Source organism: Rana temporaria, chromosome 12, assembly GCF_905171775.1.
Source record: "Rana temporaria chromosome 12, aRanTem1.1, whole genome shotgun sequence".
Lineage (NCBI taxonomy): Eukaryota > Metazoa > Chordata > Amphibia > Anura > Ranidae > Rana > Rana temporaria.
Genome location: NC_053500.1, coordinates 134,520,461 through 134,540,530, shown reverse-complemented (window position 1 = coordinate 134,540,530; position 20,070 = coordinate 134,520,461). Strand labels below are relative to the sequence as shown.

The 20,070-nt window shown below is 45.6% G+C and overlaps 1 protein-coding gene across 1 annotated transcript in view; it reads right to left on the bottom strand.

Moving 5' to 3' along the window:
- NOTUM (notum, palmitoleoyl-protein carboxylesterase) overlaps positions 1 to 20,070 on the bottom strand; it is a 51,693-nt gene that overhangs the window by 12,944 nt on the left and 18,679 nt on the right. Inside the window, exons 2-8 of the mRNA XM_040330800.1 lie at positions 14,036 to 14,360; positions 9,946 to 9,998; positions 6,189 to 6,284; positions 5,918 to 5,978; positions 5,737 to 5,795; positions 3,797 to 3,899; positions 2,123 to 2,314 (exon numbers count right to left, since the gene is read on the bottom strand). Coding sequence (XP_040186734.1) covers positions 2,123 to 2,314; positions 3,797 to 3,899; positions 5,737 to 5,795; positions 5,918 to 5,978; positions 6,189 to 6,284; positions 9,946 to 9,998; positions 14,036 to 14,340 — 869 coding nt within the window. The 5' untranslated portion in view covers positions 14,341 to 14,360. The remainder of the gene's footprint in view (positions 1 to 2,122; positions 2,315 to 3,796; positions 3,900 to 5,736; positions 5,796 to 5,917; positions 5,979 to 6,188; positions 6,285 to 9,945; positions 9,999 to 14,035; positions 14,361 to 20,070) is intronic.

The window sequence follows — 20,070 nt, the reverse complement described above, 5'->3', positions numbered from 1 at the left end:
GAGGAGTCTATGGAGGAGTCTATGGAGGAGTCTATGGTTGTGACACAAGCTGGACTTCAAGCATGTTGGCCTTTATTCATCGCCATTACATGCGGAATTAATGGAACTAGTAATTAAACACAATAAATATAAAAAAAGTACTTTATGTTGTCTTTCAGCAAACAAGTGACAAAGACACTGGAATTTTGGTAATGTCGACTGGTATATTCTGTACATGCTGAAAATGTTCTTAGCCTGAAAAAAGAAAGGCAGGACTATAGAACGTTTGGAGACCCCTGACCTAGGGGATGGGGTTCTGAACAAAGGGCCAGTTTAGTGTCCTTTAAACTTAAGAGGGGCCGCATGAGTGGGATTAAACAATTCCCCATGATTGTTCTAGTAATAGTGCCTGGTCATTGGGGGGGGGGGTCAGTGGGAGGAATAGTGTCCCGTCCTTGGAGGTCAGTGGGAGGAATGGTGCCCCATCCTTGAGGGGGGGGGGTCAGTGGGAGGAATGGTACCCAGTCGTCGTTGGGGGGGGGGGGGGTCAGTGGGAGGAATGGTGCCCCATCCTTGGGGGGGGGGGGGGTTTCAGTGGGAGGAATGGTGCACAGTCGTCGGGGGGGGGGGGGGTGTCAGTGGTAGGAACTATGCCCTACTGTTGGTGTGGGGAGAATAATCCCCCATGGGTGTCAGATGAAAGCAAGCAAAGGGCCGCAGTTTGGAGACCACTTCCCTAGGTTATGAAGTAAAGGAAAGGAGGGAAGTAACTGTAGTCCTGTTCTATGGTGACAATGCTGCATATCCATAAATACAGTGCAGTTACTGAGTGTTGTCGCCCTTTTTGGTCTTTTCCCCGCAGGAACCCTTGAACAAAAACATTTAACAGTGGTTCCCCCACCACGTAAAAATATTTAAACCTAAAAACCTGGAGTGGAAAAAAAAAAAAAAAACATGTGGCGTTCTTGAACATTAGTGGTCAGTGTAGAAATTACCCCTTACATTGGTGGAATAATTGACCCCTTACATTGGTGGAATAATTGACCCCTTACATTGGTGGAATAATTGACCCCTTACATTGGTGGAATTATTGACCCCTTACATTGGTGGAATTATTGACCCCTTACATTGGTGGAATAATTGACCCCTTACATTGGTGGAATTATTGACCCCTTACATTGGTGGAATAATTGACCCCTTACATTGGTGGAATAATTGACCCCTTACATTGGTGGAATAATTGACCCCTTACATTGGTGGAATAATTGACCCCCTACATTGGTGGAATAATTGACCCCCTACATTGGTGGAATAATTGACCCCTTACATTGGTGGAATAATTGACCCCTTACATTGGTGGAATAATTTACCCCTTACATTGGTGGAATAATTGACCCCTTACATTGGTGGAATAATTGACCCCTTACATTGGTGGAATAATTGACCCCTTACATTGGTGGAATAATTGACCCCTTACATTGGTGGAATAATTGACCCCTTACATTGGTGGAATTATTGACCCCTTACATTGGTGGAATTATTGACCCCTTACATTGGTGGAATAATTGACCCCTTACATTGGTGGAATAATTGACCCCTTACATTGGTGGAATAATTGACCCCTTACATTGGTGGAATTATTGACCCCTTACATTGGTGGAATAATTGACCCCTTACATTGGTGGAATAATTGACCCCCTACATTGGTGGAATAATTGACCCCTTACATTGGTGGAATAATTGACCCCCTTACATTGGTGGAATAATTGACCTATTACATTGGGGGGTCAGGTGTAAGTTGAATATCCAATCACCATTTCTCAAAAAAACCTTAGCAACCTCAAGAGGAACCCTTGTGTTCCACAGAACCCCGGTTTAGGAAGGCTGTCCTAGAGCAGTGATGGCGAACCCTGGCACCCCAGATGTTTGGGAACTACATTTCCTATGATGCTCAATTACACTACAGAGTGCATGAGCATCATGGGAAAATGTAGTTGCAAAATTTCTGGGGTGCCAAGGTTCTCCATCACTGGCCTAGGGCTTTCTACTACATAGTTGCTGGTATAAGTTGATGATAGATGAAAGTCTGACATTATGTGGACACTTTTATACTTGGCTTGTGCTACCGACGTTTGGGTTTTACCTTATTCCTCGCTGAATGGCTTCCGTAGGGGCACAAGTGATGATATCCGTACAGTCCGTCCTCTTGTATTGCTGGTTATCAAGGAACCATCCAGAGTCTGAGAGGCCTCGAACCTGGATCCCAGGATAGCCCAGTTCCTCCAACTGCTCCGCCACCAGATCCACATTCAGCAGGACCCCGGTACCGCCAGCACTAGAACATAAAGCAGACAGATACTCCATTACTGTCATTATTATTGGCATACTAGCCAACCATGGAATAATGAAAGCAAGCCAACCATGCCCATAATTTGATCCAGACCAAAACCTACTTGTACAAGCCATACCCCTTCTACACACGATCGGATTATCCGACGGGAATTGTGTGATGACCGGCTGTTGGAGGAAAATCTGACCGTTTGTACGCTCCATCGGACAATTGTCGGATTTTCCGCAGACAAAATGTGGGATAGCATGCTTTAAAATGGTCTGCTAATAATTGTGTGTGGTCGGATTTTCCGATCGCGTGTACACAAGTCCATCGGCCAAAAAAAGTACAAACACGCATGCTCAGAAGCAATGCTCACCATAACACAACATTAGCAGAAGTTGGCCACAGGGTGGTGCTAAAGAGCTGAAAAAAGTTTTGTGTTTGTTGGCTGAAAATCCTTTGCCGTTCATATGCCATACAAGTTCACGGCCAACGCCCTTCGGACAAAAGTCCTACACTATTAGGTAGATTCAGGTAGAGTTAGGCCAACTTATCACTAGATAAGTCGACCTAACTCAGAATCTACGCCGACTTATGTTTAAGCGTATGCTCAAACAGAGATACGCTTAAACATATCTAAAATTGCAATATTTTGGATGGCCGCTAGGTGGCGCTTCCATTGCGGCCGATTCACGAACGTACGCCCGGCCGCCGATTTACGCCGTTTCCGCAAGGCATTAGCAGGCCTAAAGTTATTCCACCTATTAGGTGGAATAACAATGTTAAAGTATGGCCGCCGTTCCCGCCGCGAGATTCAAATTTTTTACATCGTTTGCATAAGTCGTCCTCGAATCGGGGTTTACGTCCACGTCGAAATCAATAGGCCCGTGCGGCGTACTTAGCCGCAATGCACCCTGGGAAATGTAGGCGCCCGGCGCATGCGCATTAATAAAAAAAAAAAAATCAAAACCGTGAGGTCAAGCCTCATTACCATCAAACACGCCTCCCTCCAAGACATTTGAATTCGGCGCCCTTACACCTGCCCGCTTTAGGCTACGCCGCCGTATATTAGCAGGCAAGTACATTGAGAATCATGTACTTGCCTAGCTAACTTACGGCGGCGTAGCCTAAACACGCTAAGCTACGCCGCAAGTTTGCACCCAGGTACCTGAATCTACCTATTTGTCCGCAGAAAATCCGATCGTGTGTATGAGGCTTTAAACCGACAAGCAAACAACTAAACCCTCTTCCAGCAGGAATGCTGCTTTGCAGAGGGTTACAGCAGCCTGCCTTCAATACAGACTTCAGTACTTTGGCTGGTTTGATGTCCAGTTCTTTTATTTTTTTAACGCTTGTATTAATAAAACACCATGTCAAGAATGATCAAGTGCTTTAACCAACACGTCTGCATGTCTGGAATCAAAATCTAGCCCATCTGTTCATCTACCCAGTATAGTACCACTAATCAAATCCATACCCTCTCACCTGCTTCCAGCCAATAAGAGAACTTTAGCCGTGTCCAGACCTTTCCCCAGCAATTCCTTCACCACCTCCTGTATGATGAGGGACCCCATAAAGGCATATTCACCTGGAAAAAATAAATACAAATTTTTTTTGTTGAAGGTTATACCTAGAAGGCAGCTGGGATCAATAACTAACTGTCAGATGTGTGCATAAGGCAAGTAGGCAAGTGTGGTCACACAAGTCGCAAATCAGTTGGAGGAGGGAAAACAGAGTGCAAAATTTATATTTATATATATATATATATATATATATATATATATATATATATAAATAAAATAAATAATTATTAATATATATATATATATATATATATATAATATATATATATATATATATATAATCACACACACAGCTTTTTTTCTCAGAAATAGGTACGGGAACTCAACCACGACCCCTCAACCCCCCCTCACTCTTGCAGAGAGATCATACAGTTGGAGTGTAGGCATCCATACTGCACGCCGGAAACACCTGCATCTCCCCATCCTGCACTCAGTGGGAGCTTCTCAGGAGATCAGATTTGTGGGAAATCGTTGGGAGACAAGCTGTCACTTGTAAACACAGAAGCCAACTTCTGTGTTTACAAGTGAAAATGATGAGCAGAAGGCCTGAGCTAGAGGTGGTGGAACCTAGTTCCACCAAAATCCAGCTGAAATAAAGCCCTATAATTAAATAAATTTTATTATATGTGTGTGTGTGTGTGTGTGTGTGTGTGTGTGTGTGTGTGTGTGTGTGTGTGTATGTATATATATTATATATATATATATATATATATATATATATATATATATATATATATATATATATATATATATATATATATATATATATATATATATATATATATATATATATATATACTAGAGTTGGGCTTTAAAAAAAAAAGAAGAAGGTTGTTATTTGAAGTTGGACATTCTCTTACTTTAAATCTATCCATGTTCTTTAAGGCCCCGTACACACGACCGAACATGTCCGCTGAATCTGGTCCGCGGACAATTTTCCGGTGGATCGGACAGGTTTCCAGCGGACAAATGTTTCTTAGCATGCTAAGAAATATGTCCGCTGGAAGCTTGTCTGTCGGACATGTTCGGTCGTCTGTACAGACTCACCGGACATGTCCGCTCGGCCGAAAGCCCTCGCATGCGTCGAAGTGATTCGACGCATGCGTGGAAGCATTGACCTTCCAAGGCCGCGCACGTCGCCACGTCATCGTCGTGGCGACGGCACGGCCACGTCACCGCGTATCATGTGCGCGCAGATTTCTGTTTGATGGTATGTACAACCATCAGACAGAAATCCGGCAGCGGACATGTCCGATGAAAACGGTCCGGCAGACCGTTTTCATCGGACAGTCCGTCCGTGTGTACGAGGCCTAAGACTTTCCTGAAAATGCTGTTGTACGATTTCAATAGGGAAAAAATTGAGGGGGCAGGAGGGGAAGTTGCCCTGGGCGCAGTGAAGCAAAAAAAAAAAAAAAAAAAAAAAAAAAAAAAAAAATTGACGCAGGGTGATACACCCATTCTACAGCATGTATTAATACAGGGAAAGGGGGGCAAAATTCTGCATCTTTGCCCTTGGCACTGAATGACCCTGTCCCGGTATTGTTTATGACCATTTCTATAAGCAGAGGATGCACAAATATTAATAGTGTGCAGACTCTGCTTGTTATGACAGTGAATGCATGTGGCAGGCGGTACCACCTACGTCCTCAACTCATTCAAGTGAATGGGACTATGCCACAACTGCAAGCCTAATGCTCGTCTTGCGGTTGCGGCGTGACATTTCAATTGAAAACGCCTCTTTGGCTGACTGCTTCGTATGTCCATGACTTAGCCAATAGGTCTACATGTACAAACATGGACGGGTCTTTGAAAAAGTCACGAAATGAATAGACCAATACGTACTTTTCTCAGATTTCGGAGTGGCTCCGCTCCAGACATCGCTGGAACAATAGGGGATGAATCTACAGAGAGAGAGGGAGGAAGGTCACAGAAGTAAGAAGCACTCCAGGCACAAAAACACCAGTTTAGTACCAAATAACTATTATGAATGCAATATGGCGGACAAGACACAGGCGGTACTTACACCATATTGGCGTTCCACCAATGTGGATTCTCCTCCGGCTGGGTTGACAAAATCCCTGAAGCTGAAATATGAAATGAAGCTTGATGCAAAACACATGTGTGGAACGGGGGGGGCAAACAGGCATGACACAAAAATGACAGACAAAGCACGAGCTGACGCTACAGAATGGGAGGAGTTAAGTGGCAAGGACTAAAGCACCAAAAAAATGCATTATGGGTAAAAAGGTGGTTTAACACAATGGGGCAATGAGATCCAAGCATTGAACACTTACCAGTTTTCGTGGCCGGCCACCCTTTTGAGCTCATGAGTCTCCTCATGGTGTCATAGCGCAAGTCACAGTTCTCCCGGTTGATGCAATACCAGCCACCTAACAGCGAGGGGCGACAGATGGAGAAAGGATTAGAACAAGGAAAGTAGCAGTACCATTATAAAATATTCAGAGAGCGAAGATTTATCAAGCTTCGCACAGCTTGATTCCCCCCCCCCCCCCGCTGCAAATTTGAATGTGCTCCTGTGCCTTATGAGCCAAATGCGGCCTTTTCTTTATGTGCTAATGCAGCCTTACAGCAGGGGTACAATTCCTATGCATCTGCATTTTACCACTCCAAAAAGCTTTATGGGTAACTGTCATTTTATTTGGGGGAGGTTTTGAGTTTTTATTGTAGTATTTGCCATAAGAAATTTTGGTGTGATTTTCATATATATTTTTACATTATTCCATATTTTTAATGGTAATTTAGAGATTTGCAAGTCTGCCACTAGGGGGAGAAAACATCCAATTTTGCAAATCACTGTCTTTGGCAGACTCATAGACTTGCATCGTGAGAACACCTAAAAAAACAAAACAATATTTATATATATATATATATATATATATATATATATATATATATATACATATACATATATACACACACACATATACACACACACATATACACACACACACACACACACATATACACACACACACACACACACATATACACACACACACACACACACACACACAGGGGAGAATTATTTGATCCCCAACAAATTTTGTAAGTTTGCCCACTTACAAAAAAATATATAATAACAACAACAACAACAACAACAAGTGAAATGATAGAGAGTTGGTGGAGAAACCCTTGTTGGCACGCACAGAGGTCAGACGTTTCTTGTAGTTGGTGATCAGGTTTGCACATCTCAGGAGGGATTTTAGTCCACTCTTCTTTACAGATCTTCTCTAAATCCTTAAGGTTTCTTGGCGGTCTCTTGGCAACTAAAAGTTTCAGCTCCCTCCGTAAATTTTCTATATAGTGCCCACTTACCCCCAGGAGCCGGCCTAGTGCCTCCTCACCCCCAGGAGCCAGCCTAGTGCCTCCTCACCCCCAGGAGCCAGCCTAGTGCCTCCTCACCCCCAGGAGCCAGCCTAGTGCCTCCTCACCCCCAGGAGCCAGCCTAGTGCCTCCTCACCCCCAGGAGCCAGCCTAGTGCCTCCTCACCCCCAGGAGCCAGCCTAGTGCCTCCTCACCACCAGGAGCCAGCCTAGTGCCTCCTTACCCCCAGGAGCCAGCCTAGTGCCTCCTCACCCCCCAGGAGCCAGCCTAGTGCCTTCTTACCCCCCAGGAGCCAGCCTAGTGCCTCCTCACCCCCCAGGAGCCAGCCTAGTGCCTCCTAACCCCCTAGGGTGACCACATTTCCAAATTACCATTCAGGGACACCCCCTTCCCAAAAATCGTGTGCTGCAACGAATCACAGCACAGTGATTGGACACAAGAGGCGGGATTTGTGATTTCTCCAATCACAAGCAGAGGGCAGGATTGTGCTCCTCCAGGCATTCCCGGCCAGGACGAAGTACTGTCAGTGAGTAAAGCGGTGATGTGGCGGCCTTTTTTTTTGGGGGTATAAGATTGGCCTGGGGGGTGGCTGTGTCAGTTTCTTTCCGGGACACTGTATTGTCCTGGAAAGAATGTGCCCAGGACAGACCTGCAAAATGCGGGACTGTCCCGGGCAATCCGGGACACGTGGTCACCCTATTACCCCCAGGAGCCAGCCTAGTGCCTCCTTACCCCCAGGAGCCAGCCTAGTGCCTCCTTATCCCACAGGAGCCAGCCTAGTGCCTCCTTACCCCCAGGAGCCACCCTAGTGCCTCCTTACCCCCAGGAGCCACCCTAGTGCCTCCTCACCCCCCAGGAGCCAGCCTAGTGCCTCCTCACCCCCTAGGGTGACCACATTTCCAAATTACCATTCAGGGACAACCCCTTCCCAAAAATCTTGTGCTGCAACAAATCACAGCACAGTGATTGGACACAAGAGGCGGGATTTGTGATTTCTCCAATCACAAGCAGAGGGCAGGATTGTGCTCCTCCAGGCATTCCCGGCCAGGACGAAGTACTGTCAGTGAGTAAAGCGGTGATGTGGCAGCCTTTTTTTTGGGGGGGCATAAGATTGGCCTGGGGGGTGGCTGTGTCAGTTTCTTTCCGGGACACTGTATTGTCCTGGAAAGAATGTGCCCAGGACAGACCTGCAAAATGCGGGACTGTCCCAGGCAATCCGGGACACGTGGTCACCCTATTACCCCCAGGAGCCAGCCTAGTGCCTCCTTACCACCAGGGGCCAGCCTAGTGCCTCCTTACCACCAGGGGCCAGCCTAGTGCCCTCCTTACCACCAGGGGCCAGCCTAGTGCCCTACTTACCCCCAGGAGCCAGCCTAGTGCCTCCTTACCCCCAGGAGCCAGCCTAGTGCCTCCTTACCCCCAGGAGCCAGCCTAGTGCCTCCTTACCCCCAGGAGCCAGCCTAGTGCCTCCTTACCCCCAGGAGCCAGCCTAGTGCCTCCTTACACTGGTGGTAAGTGTACTGCTCAATTACATAAGTGTCCATGGGACAATTGCTCCCTAGCTTGATCAGTGAGAACAATGCACCTTACAATCAATAGTCGTGGGGGTGATCAGTTTCTCCTTACAGATTATCATCAACTATTGTTTTAGCTATCTGAGAAGTACTGTAGATGATGTTCATTGCTCAAGGAACCCCCCCTAGTAACCTCTCGAGAAACCCTGGTTGAGAAAAGCAGATTTAAGTCTTGAGACTTTGGAAACAGAGGCATCAGTGTGCAACCAGCGCTGCAGAGCAAGGAGGAGGACTACTGACATCAAATGGCCAATAAATAAGGAAAAATTCAGATTTTTTTTCCTTGCAATGCCGAGATGAAATACAAAATGTGGTTGATGTGGTCTGGATAAGGAAATCTTGCCAATGGACTTCCCAAGATTTAAATGTTTTTATTTTTATAAACCTAAGCGGCTGTAATTAATAAATGCAAGCAATTAATAGGATTCCTTACTTTGACTACTATGGCCAAGTGCCAACAGCTAAAACCCCTCAGAAAGCACGCTCCCGTGGCCCCCTTCCTACTACATCCTGCAGACTGGCATTTCATGCATGATCAAAAGGAATAAAAATCCCCCATTGCATTTTTTTTTTTTTAATCTGGCTCAGATATAATCAAGTATGACAGGCAGGAAAATCATCAGTCGAGTCCAACCGTAAACCGAAATGTAAGCTTTGTGTGGACTGACCCTTTTAAACAGAGGGCTTTTAACTCGGTAGAACCAACTTCACGGCCCCCGTAAACAAATGATATTCTCTATGACTTCTGACAGCGTAATCCAGTGAGTATGTAACCTAAAACTGCGAATAAACTCAAATAAAAATGCAAAGTATATTTTCCTTTCTAAAGAAGCTTTCATGTGGACAGCGGCTGATTGGCAAACGCCGTCGCCACTCCGGTGTAAGAAGTGGTTATACTTATGTTCTCTCCAAGCCTGGACTTAACCTTTGACCCGAGGTCATGCTAACATGTCGTTCGTTCATTCATTCATTCAAGAACGTGTTTTGGAAGCGAATGGTGTTCTTACAACTCGCCACCGCAAGCTCTGTTTATTTTCTCTTCCTCCGTTTGGGCAGCAGGCCCAAAATATCTAGCAATGATGAAAAAAAAAAAAGAAAGTAAAAAAAAAAAAAAAAAAAGTTGAGTTTTTACCTTCCAAGAAGACGAGCCACCGCCGACTCCCTTTGGACTCTTTTAGGTAGTAACTAAAAAGTAAACACAAGATAGACTCTTAGTCTGTGGACCGCTATCAAAGGAAAGATTTCAGAATCTTGAATACACATTGACTTTGAATCTTTATGAATATAGATATGGAGGAGAGGCGCAGAGAGGGGCGAAATACCACACAGAGATTTTACTTGGCTACCATGAACGATTTGTAGGCCACATCTAAAATGTACATCACAGCCTTCCTAAAACAAAAATGTATTTATATATCATAACTTCCTTACAAGTACAAAAAATTATGCAAATTTTTACAAAAAATATATATATATAAAAAAAAAAAAAAAAATGATTATATCTTTATAGAAATAACATTCAAATGAAAGCTGAACACCAGGAAATGAGATGCATACAAAGTATAAACTTGGGGGGGCTAAATCAATCAGTGTTCATTTTGGCAGGAAATTTCGATTTAGTCTTAGTACTAAAGTGGCATTTTAGTCTTCTACAATTGTTTTAGTTTTAGTCGTATTTAGTCGACTAAATCTCCAGTACATTTTAGTCATGTCTAAAATCTAATGAGTAATTACATTGTAATGCATTAATTAACATTTCTCTACAATTTCCAAACTCATTATACTGTATACTGCTGGCAGGGCCGGCCCTATCATGGGACCGGGTGGTACCATGGGTACCAGGCAGCACTTTTAGGGGGGCAGCATACTGATGCCCGCCAGCCCGTTCCGCCACCCAAATAAAATGTCCTTTTTTTCCCCTCAAATAGATCTTTCTTTTGGTGATATTTGATCACACCTCTGCGGTTTTTATTTTTTGTGCTATAAATATATATATTTTAACTTTTTGCTATAATAAATATCCCTAGAATTTAGAAAAATAAACCATTTTCTTCAGTTTAGGCCAATATGTATTCTTCTACATATTTTTGGTACCAAAAAAAAAACACAATTAGCGTACATTGATTAGTTTGCGCAAAAGACATTGTGGCCGCCGGCAATTCACAGGTCCCTTTATACTCGTGGATACATGTATAGAGCCATGGCAGGTCCTTTTATACGCCTATATGCATGTATAGAGCCATGACAGGTTCTCTTTATACATCTATAGAGCCATGACAGGCCCTCGTTATACATGTATAGAGCCATGTCAAGTACTCTTTATAGTCCTTTATACATTTATAGAGCCATGACAGGTCCTCTTGATATTCCTTTACATGTAAAGAGTAATGACAGGTCCTCTATATACATGTATAGAGCAATGACAGGTTCTCTTTATACTCCTTTATACATGTATAGAGCCATGACGGGTCCCCTTAAGTTATCATGATATAAAATAATGAATGTGGGGGCCTTTTGGTTGGCATGATTTTTTTTTGGGGGGGGGGCAGCATTTCATTCTTGGTCCCAGGCAGCACAATGTCTTGGGCCGGCACTGACTGCTGGAGTGAAAAATCGAATATGTTATTGTAACGGAATGGCCTGTGATACCCAGAGACTTTTGAAGAATGCAGGGTACTCCTGTGCCAGCTTCACTAATGAATCTTGGGTCTAGAGACATCCTATGTCCAATAGGGGCATAGGATGACTGAGAAAGGATGATATGAACTACATGAGATTGGACAATAATGATAATTCATGTATTGCAGGATATCTTGAAATATTACAAGTTGTTAATTCTGACCCCAACAGGTCAATAGGAGAGTGACTCATTCAATGTGGTACATAGACTGTTGAGGTGCCAATTGAGTCTGCTACTGTTAAGATGTTAATCACCTCCAGCTACCTGGCTGTAGTGATGAAAGCTTGCTGTAATTGCATTCTATTGTCTATGGTGTTAATTAAGCCTGGCTCCTAAGATATTTTAAGCCTGGCTCCTAAGATATTTCATGGTGCTATGCCAACTAACCCTGTATTGTGTGAAAGTTCTATTGGATGCCAATATGTGTTGTGAGTTAACACTCTAAAGGTCAGACGTCTGACTTATGTTCACTAAAGGAATGTGTATTGTGTATCAGGTGAGAATAGCTTATCGCGGAGTCAGAACGTCTGGGTAAATGACTAGTAATTGGTTCATGTAGATTATCTGAATGTCATTATCTAAAGGAATGTGTATTGAGCACCCATTGTGTCATGTTGTGGGTGGAGTTAAGCCATTGTTTCTTGGGGCTTCTAACTGTATATAACAAGCCTGAGTTTACCATTAAAAAGTATTCTCTTTCTGTTTGGAACCAGAGAACAGAGCTGTCCCGTTATTCTGGGGGAAAATCCAATGGGTCTTGTCTGCTGGATTGTGGAGTGTCGGAAGCTGTCTTGGGTTGGTGGAATGGAATATCGTAACAGCGTTAACCCCTGACCGTTACAGTTATTATTTATGGTATTGAGGTATGAACGTGTACTACAGACCAATGTTCATTTTGAAGTCAAATTTCCATTTAGTTTTAGTCTTAGTCTTTTGACTAACATTGCTTTTTAGTTTTAGTCATATTTTAGTCGACTAAAATAGTATTCCTTTAGTCTAATAAAATGTTTCAGTCGACTAAAGTAACACTGGGCTGAATGTAAGCCACAATTTAGACATTCGTAAAAAAAATAAAAAAATAAAAATCTTGAAAAGGTTTTCATTACACTTCACAATTATGTGCTATTTTGTGTTGGTCTATCACATCAAATACATTTAAAAGTTTTTGGTTGTAACATGACAAAATTAAGGGCAGAGAAAGAGAAAAAGCGAGAGAGCGAGAGATCCATAAAGACATGGATAAGCGAGTTTGGGTTGGAGGAACTTGACTGCCCTCAACCCAATAGAACACCTTTGGGATGAATTAGAGCTGAGACTGCACACCAGGCATTCGCGTCCCTCATCAGTGCCTGACCTTACAAATGAGCTTCTGGAAGAATGGTCAAAACATTCCCATAGACACACTCCTAAACTTTGTGGACGGCCTTCACAGAAGAGCTGAAGCTGTTAGGCCCCTTTCAGACGTCCGCTCCGCCTGTCCGTTATTACAAGTCCGTTAACGGACTTGTAATACATCCCAATGGGATCGCGTCTGTTAGCGGATGGAGCATCCGCTAACGTCCGCGTCCGTCGGGATCTGGTTTTCGGACGGAAGAAAACCCTATTTTTCCGGAACGGAACGGATGCAGACGGACAGACGGTCCGTCTGCATCCGGTTCCCCATAGGGCGGTCTCTGCACTGTGTGCGGGGACCGCCTTATCCGCCGACAGCTCAGCGGGGATCCCCGCTGAGCCGACGGAGACACACGGAGCGGACCCAGAAACGGTCCGCTCCCGTGTGAAAGAGCCCTTACAGCTGCAAAGGGAGGGCCAACTCAATATTGAACCCTACAGACTAAGACGCCATTAAAGTACATGTGCGTCACAAAACTTGACAATATAGTGTATATTAGGCTTAAAGTGTTACATCATCATTTGGTAAAAGATAAATAAAAACAACAAAGTCTGGCGCCAGAAAACTGGGACATGTATAACATGGGAACCATTTAAAAGTCTTAATTGTGCCCCATAAGCAGCTGTGTGGATGAGCACACCAAATGCAAACAGTCAAGGGCAACCACAACAAAAGAGGCGCTAGTTGGGACAGTCATGTATAGACAAATTTTCAGAAAAGATCAATAGAATAGGACGGGGGTATCCTTTCGCTGACTGAAAAACAACTATCCATCTAGGGCCAGCGTAAACCTAAAAGGTCTCAGAAATTTAGCCCGTGGGGGAATTTGTTTCAGCTCTTTACCGCCACACTGTGGGCAACTTCTGCTATTGTTGTCTGCTCTTTAGCATTGGTTGGTTTGTACTTTGGACTTTAGTCTGATCATACGATCGGATGATCCTCCATCGGACATTTGTTGCCGGAAAGTTTGTCCGTTTGCACAGCAAACATTTGTCCGATGAAAAACATAAAAAGTATGTCCGATGGAGCGTACACACGGTCGGATTGTCCGATCAAACAGGTCCGTCGGACATTTGTTGTCAAAAAGTCAGATGGGGTGTATGGGCCTCAAGTCTGGTTCATTAATCTCATATCCGCTTGGTGACTTACCCGGCTGGGCTCCCGTCATTGCAGGTAATGGACTGGTTGTGCAAAAGATTCAACTTCATCTCCTCATCCAGCCGCTGGGCTGAACACGGGTACAGCGACTGGGCCAGGTTTTTGATCTGAGCCATGAAATTGTCCATGTTTCCTTCTACGGCAGTAAAATCCAATGGGAAGCTCTCCCCGCCCCCGTCCGTCCGCTCCCGGCTGCTGGGTACCAGCTGCTGCCCACGCCTTCTCAAGCTTTTCCTGCTTCCTGCGGTTATGGCACTGAGCAGGAGCAGCAGAGTAACACATATACCTCCGGCCATGCCAGGCTCGCCGTGGCACCCTGCAGAAAAGAACACCACAGTTAATTGCCTTATAAACCAAAGAGCAAGTTACTAACACATAGCATTTATGAAAAACATTTCTGGGTCAATGAAAGTTCCAGTCACATTCCCAAGGATATCTTTATATGGATAAGCCTTTTATAACCAGGGTTCCGCTAAAGGTTGCTAGGAGTTCCTAGTAGGAGAACTGGTTGGTTACTGCCAGCCAGAAATCATTTTCTGTGTCAATGAAAGTGCTGGTCACGATCCCAAGGATAACTTAAGATGAGCCTTTTTTCAGCCAGGGTTCCTCTGGGGCAGCCATTCTGAACCAAGGTTCCCAAACGCTGGGGGTGATTTGAGCTGTGGTGGGTCGTTCCAAGCCCAAAGCCACTTGACAAAGCCACTTGGAACTCTTTCCACTGGCCACCAACGTAGGGGGCATTTTCCCCCCACCGGCCACCAACGTAGGGGGCATTTTCCCCCCACCGGCCACCAACGTAAGGGGCATTTTCCCCCCACCGGCCACCAACGTAAGGGGCATTTTCCCCCCCACCGGCCACCAACGTAAGGGGCATTTTTTCCCCCCACTGGCCACCAACGTAAGGGGCATTTTCCCCCCCACCGGCCACCAACGTAGGGGGCATTTCCCCCCCCACCGGCCACCAACGTAGGGGGCATTTTTCCCCCACTGGCCACCAACGTAGGGGGCATTTTTCCCCCACTGGCCACCAACGTAGGGGGCATTTTTCCCCCACTGGCCACCAACGTAGGGGGCATTTTTCCCCCACTGGCCACCAATGCAAGATATTATTCCCATTGACCCCCCGGTGAAATTTACATGGGGTTCCCTTAGACCTTACATTTCTTTCAAGGATCCCCCTGGGTAAAAAGGCTAAGAAGGCTGCTCTAAAGGTTGCTAGGGCTTCCTTAAAGTGATGGTTTGTCCATGCATTAAAAAAGGCCTGACACACATACTAGAGATGACTGCATGGTAATTAAGGCAGGTGGTGACAACTGTGGACCATGTTGGTATTAAAAAAGGAGAAGTCCAGCCAAAGCTCATTTGGCTATACTTCTCCTCAGGGCTTTTTTTCCTCAGAGAATAGGTGCAGGAACTCCCTCCTGAGTCACCTCGTGTCCACCCCCTAGAAACCTCCAAGCACCCCTCATTGGTTCCACCCCCTACCCACCTCCAAGAACTATTCCTTGTTTCCACCTCCCTACCCACCTCCGAGCACCATTCCTTGGTTCCAACCCCTACCCACCTCCGAGCACCATTCCTTGGTTCCACTCCCTACCCACCTCCGAGCACCATTCATTGGTTCCACCCCTACCCACCTCTGAGCACTATTCCTTGGTTCCACCCCCTACCAACCTTCGAGCACTATTCCTTGTTTCCACCCCCCCCTTCCCACCCCTGGGTACTATTCCTTGGTTCCACCCCCTCCCCACCTCCAAGCACCATTCCTTTTCTCCACCCTCTACCCACTTCCGAGCACCATTCCTTGGTTCCATTCCCTACCCACCTCCGAGCACCATTCATTGGTTCCACTCCCTATCCACCTCTGAGCACCATTACATACATTCAGAGCTGGAGGTGCCGGAACTGCGTTCCCCCGCGTTCCTGCTGAAAAAAAGTCCTGCTTCTCCTGTGGATTACAGGAGTGTAGTTCGTTTTTCATTCCTATGACCCGTTTTCAGCAGACAGTGGGCTAAAGTCCGCTCTCTGCTGATGTCAGAGTTGGTCCAGGCTTGGGCGTCAGCATCACAACTATGGAGTCGGGATCCGCCCAGATCTCTGGACCAGCATCCGGCTCAGTCTCTCAGCAAACCGAGAGCCTGAGCCGGCCGCTGATGCCCCCTCCACAGCCCAGCGTTCCAGTGAGTGAGGGGGGGGGGGGCAGAGCAGAGAGCTGTGACTGATAGTCACCAGCTCTCTGCTTGGGAGCTGTGAGAACTGAGCGATCAGCGGTGTTGATCGCTCAGTTCTCAGGGTTAGAGGTGCCAGAGGACAGATGCAGCACCCACCTAGGCAAGTATGAATTAACAAAAAAAAAAAAACTTCTCTTTTAATGTGTTGAAAATGGTCACTTGCAGTGTGACAATGCAGGTGAACATTACGATCGAGCAACAGAATGTTGTCAACCTAAACCAGGAAGTGCCTGAGGAAGGATCTTCATGGCAGGATCACTAGATATTATTTTAGTGAAATCTGCAGATTTAAAAAAATGGTGATAAAGACTTCTGAACTGACATTGTTAAAGTTCACATGAAATTCTAGCGTTTGGGATTACATCTACTTTAAAAACAATCCCATATGTGTTACAAAAATTCTCTTTTTTTAACCGGCATCCCGCAGGTAGATGCAATATATTTAGCTATATATAGATATATATATATATATATATATATATATATATATATATATATATATATATATATATATATATAGATATATATATATAAAAAACACATTTCTGGCTGCTGCCGTTCGGAAGCCTCCGCAGACAGAACGCGCTTGTTCTCAGCTAGAGGTCATCTAGATCACGGCTGCCTCAGAAATGCGTGAAGCAGTCTTGGGATCGAAAAAACACAAAAACGCATTAGAGACTTCAGAGACGTGGGCAAGATCACCCCCATATTGCTGAATGAGCCCACCAGGACTCATACCTGAGCCCACCAGGACTCATACCTGAGCCCACCAGGACTCATACCTGAGCCCACCAGGACTCATACCTGAGCCCACCAGGACTCATACCTGAGCCCACCAGGACTCATACCTGAGCCCACCAGGACTCATACCTGAGCCCACCAGGACTCATACCTGAGCCCACCAGGACTCATACCTGAGCCCACCAGGACTCATAACTGAGCCCATCAGGACTCATAACTGAGCCAACAACCATCTTCAGAGGTCACCCACCTATCTCCTGCAGAAACAAATTTCCTGGTCTCTGTAGATCAGGGGTGTCAAACTCAATTTCATCGCGGGCCGCATCAGCATTATGATTGCCCTCAAAAGTGCCGGTTCTATCTGTAAGATTGGATGTCCAGCGCATCCCCCTCCTCTTACATTAGTCAAGAGCCACCCCACCATCAGAAGTTGAGTCTCCCACTCTCCCTTACATTAGGGTGACCAGACGTCCCCGGTTTCCAGGGACAGTTCCCGGATTGAGGACAATGTGCCCGGACCAAGTCTGTCCCCGGATTTGATCAGGGGCTGCAGCGATCCTGCATTTCTGGGTATGGGAGCTAATCATCGGTGGACTCCATGTCCAATCGGTACCCGTTGATTGTTATGTACATAGGCAGAATGATGGTCTGGCCATGTAAACAAGGCAGATCATCGTTCTGTCAGTATGGAAGACATTGATCCTGTATTCCTGCAAAGCAGGATCAGGGATCTATGCCTTCCTTTAGTAAAAGCATCGCCCCCACAGTAAGTAAACACTTGTTAGGTACACGTTTAACCCTTTGATTTCCCTAGATGTTATTCCCTTCCCAGCCAGTGTCATTACTACAGTGACAGTGCATATTTTTAACAGGGATTACTGTATTACTGTCACTGGTTTCCACAAAGTGTCACTTAAAGTGGAGGTTCACCCAAAAACTCAATTTTTAACATTAGATTGAGGCTCATTTTGTGAAGCAGAATCGGGTTTTTTTTTAAAATCGAAGCAGTACTTACCGTTTTAGAGAGTGATCTTCTCCGCCGCTTCCGGGTATGGGCTGCGGGACTGGGCGTTCCTATTTGATTGACAGGCTTCCGACGGTCGCATACAGCGCGACACGATTTTCCGAAAGTAGCCGAACGTCGGTGCGCTGGTGCCGTATAGAGCCGCACCGACGTTCGGCTTCTTTTGGCTACTCGTGACGCGACGTATGCGACTGTCGGAAGCCTGTCAATCAAACAGGAATGCCCAGTCCCAAAGACCATACCCGGAAGCGCTCACTAAAACGGTAAGTACGGCTTCGATTTAAAAAAAAAAAACACCCGATTCTGCTTCACAAAATGAGCCTCAATCTAATGTTAAAAATTGGTTTTCGGGTGTCCGAGGCAGTGATTCCAACTGTTAGGGGGAGGAGCTACCAGTGATACGTCACGGATCACCGTTCCCGATCACAGGGAACATTCGATCAGTGACAAGTCATCCGATGTGCTCTAATGGTTTGCCCCAGCCTCTCACCTCATACAGGTCAAACAATAAGCTTCTCTGTAGATAGAGCACTGGTTCCACAGCAAATCGATCGGTTTCCAGGACATCCAAGATGAATATAAACATTCACAAAGGAATTAAATCTCCCAACTGATTCATAAGGATCACATGTAATAAAAGAAGAGGGAGGGCTCCATGGTGTAGTAATTTCCAGGAGATATTTAATAAAAAAATAAAAAAAAAAAAAATAAAAATAGTAACTCACAGTTCAGAGTAACAAAAAAAAAAAAAACCTGCGTGGCAAATGTGGAGACTTCCGGTCTTGGCTGCCACCGGAAGTGACGACACCCGGATCTTGCTGACGTGTTGCGTCACTGCTCACGTCACGTGAGCAGTGACGCAACACGTCAGGGAAGAGCCGCCCCCAACTCTAGGTAGGTCGTTACCCCACCTATGTTTGTGGGCGGGTTGGTTGCTTCCTTCTACAAGTGGCGGGCGGGTTGCGGCCTCCTATGGGCGGCGGCTACTGTGTCCTCTCCTTTTCTGCATTATGGAGGCTTCCGCTGTGCGTCTCCTCCCTCCTCCTAGGCATCCAATAGGATCGCCTGTCCTTTTAGTCAATCGGGTGACTGGTCTCAAAACCCACTTCCTGATTGGCCGGTGGGCTGAATCAGTGTAGCAATAGCAAATATTAATTCGCTTTTGTCACACAACTGGGTAGGCTCGGAACGCAGAGCTCTGCACCCTGAGCCCACCCTTTTTTGAAGCCTATTAGAGTCTCAGGTTCTAATCACGAGTTTCAAAACACCCCCCCAATTGGAATCCAGTGTCCGGTGCCCTGTTTGTAGATCAGGGGGGCTGATGCATGGATAGGGGGGTGGCCTCCGTGCACCCCTAATGGATGGACTGCCACTGGTTGACGGTTCTTGAGAAGTACCGAGCAGCTGAGGTTCCAGGAAGCCGTGTACAGCTCTTTGCTGACCCCTCCCACAAAAAATGATCTTCCTGCATTGCATAGAGAAACACAGAGACCCAACGATGATGTCACCGGGTCTAAAATTATGTAATCAAAACCAGATTTTTTTTTTTTTTTTTTTTTTTTTTACTTAAATAGGTCATTAGCATGTGAATGAAGGGGAAATGCAAAATTAAACTTCAGCTTTTAAAAAGACTTAAAAAAAACATTCCCAAGAGATGGTGTATGAAAGGGGCTCATCCCCCCCCCCTCGTTTCATCACGGATGGGATTCGGTATCATTCTATTTATTTGTAATGGCAACACAACACAGAGCGACTCCGAGGAAACAAAAAGCTTTGTGCATTTTGAAGTCTGAACAAACGCGTGCGGAGTGGATGAAAGTCCTCGGCAGCCGAGCCGGTGACGTCCGCAGACAGGACGGGGAGTAATGGCGAGGTAGAGGGAACGCTTGCGGAGAACGCCTTTGAAGTCTGGGCCAACTTTTCTAGACATGAAAGCCAATGAGCCGGGGTGGGGATATTATGGATATATATGGGAACGTTAAAAGTGTAGCCATTGCTTATATGCAGAGGACTAACCACCATTCCTGCCC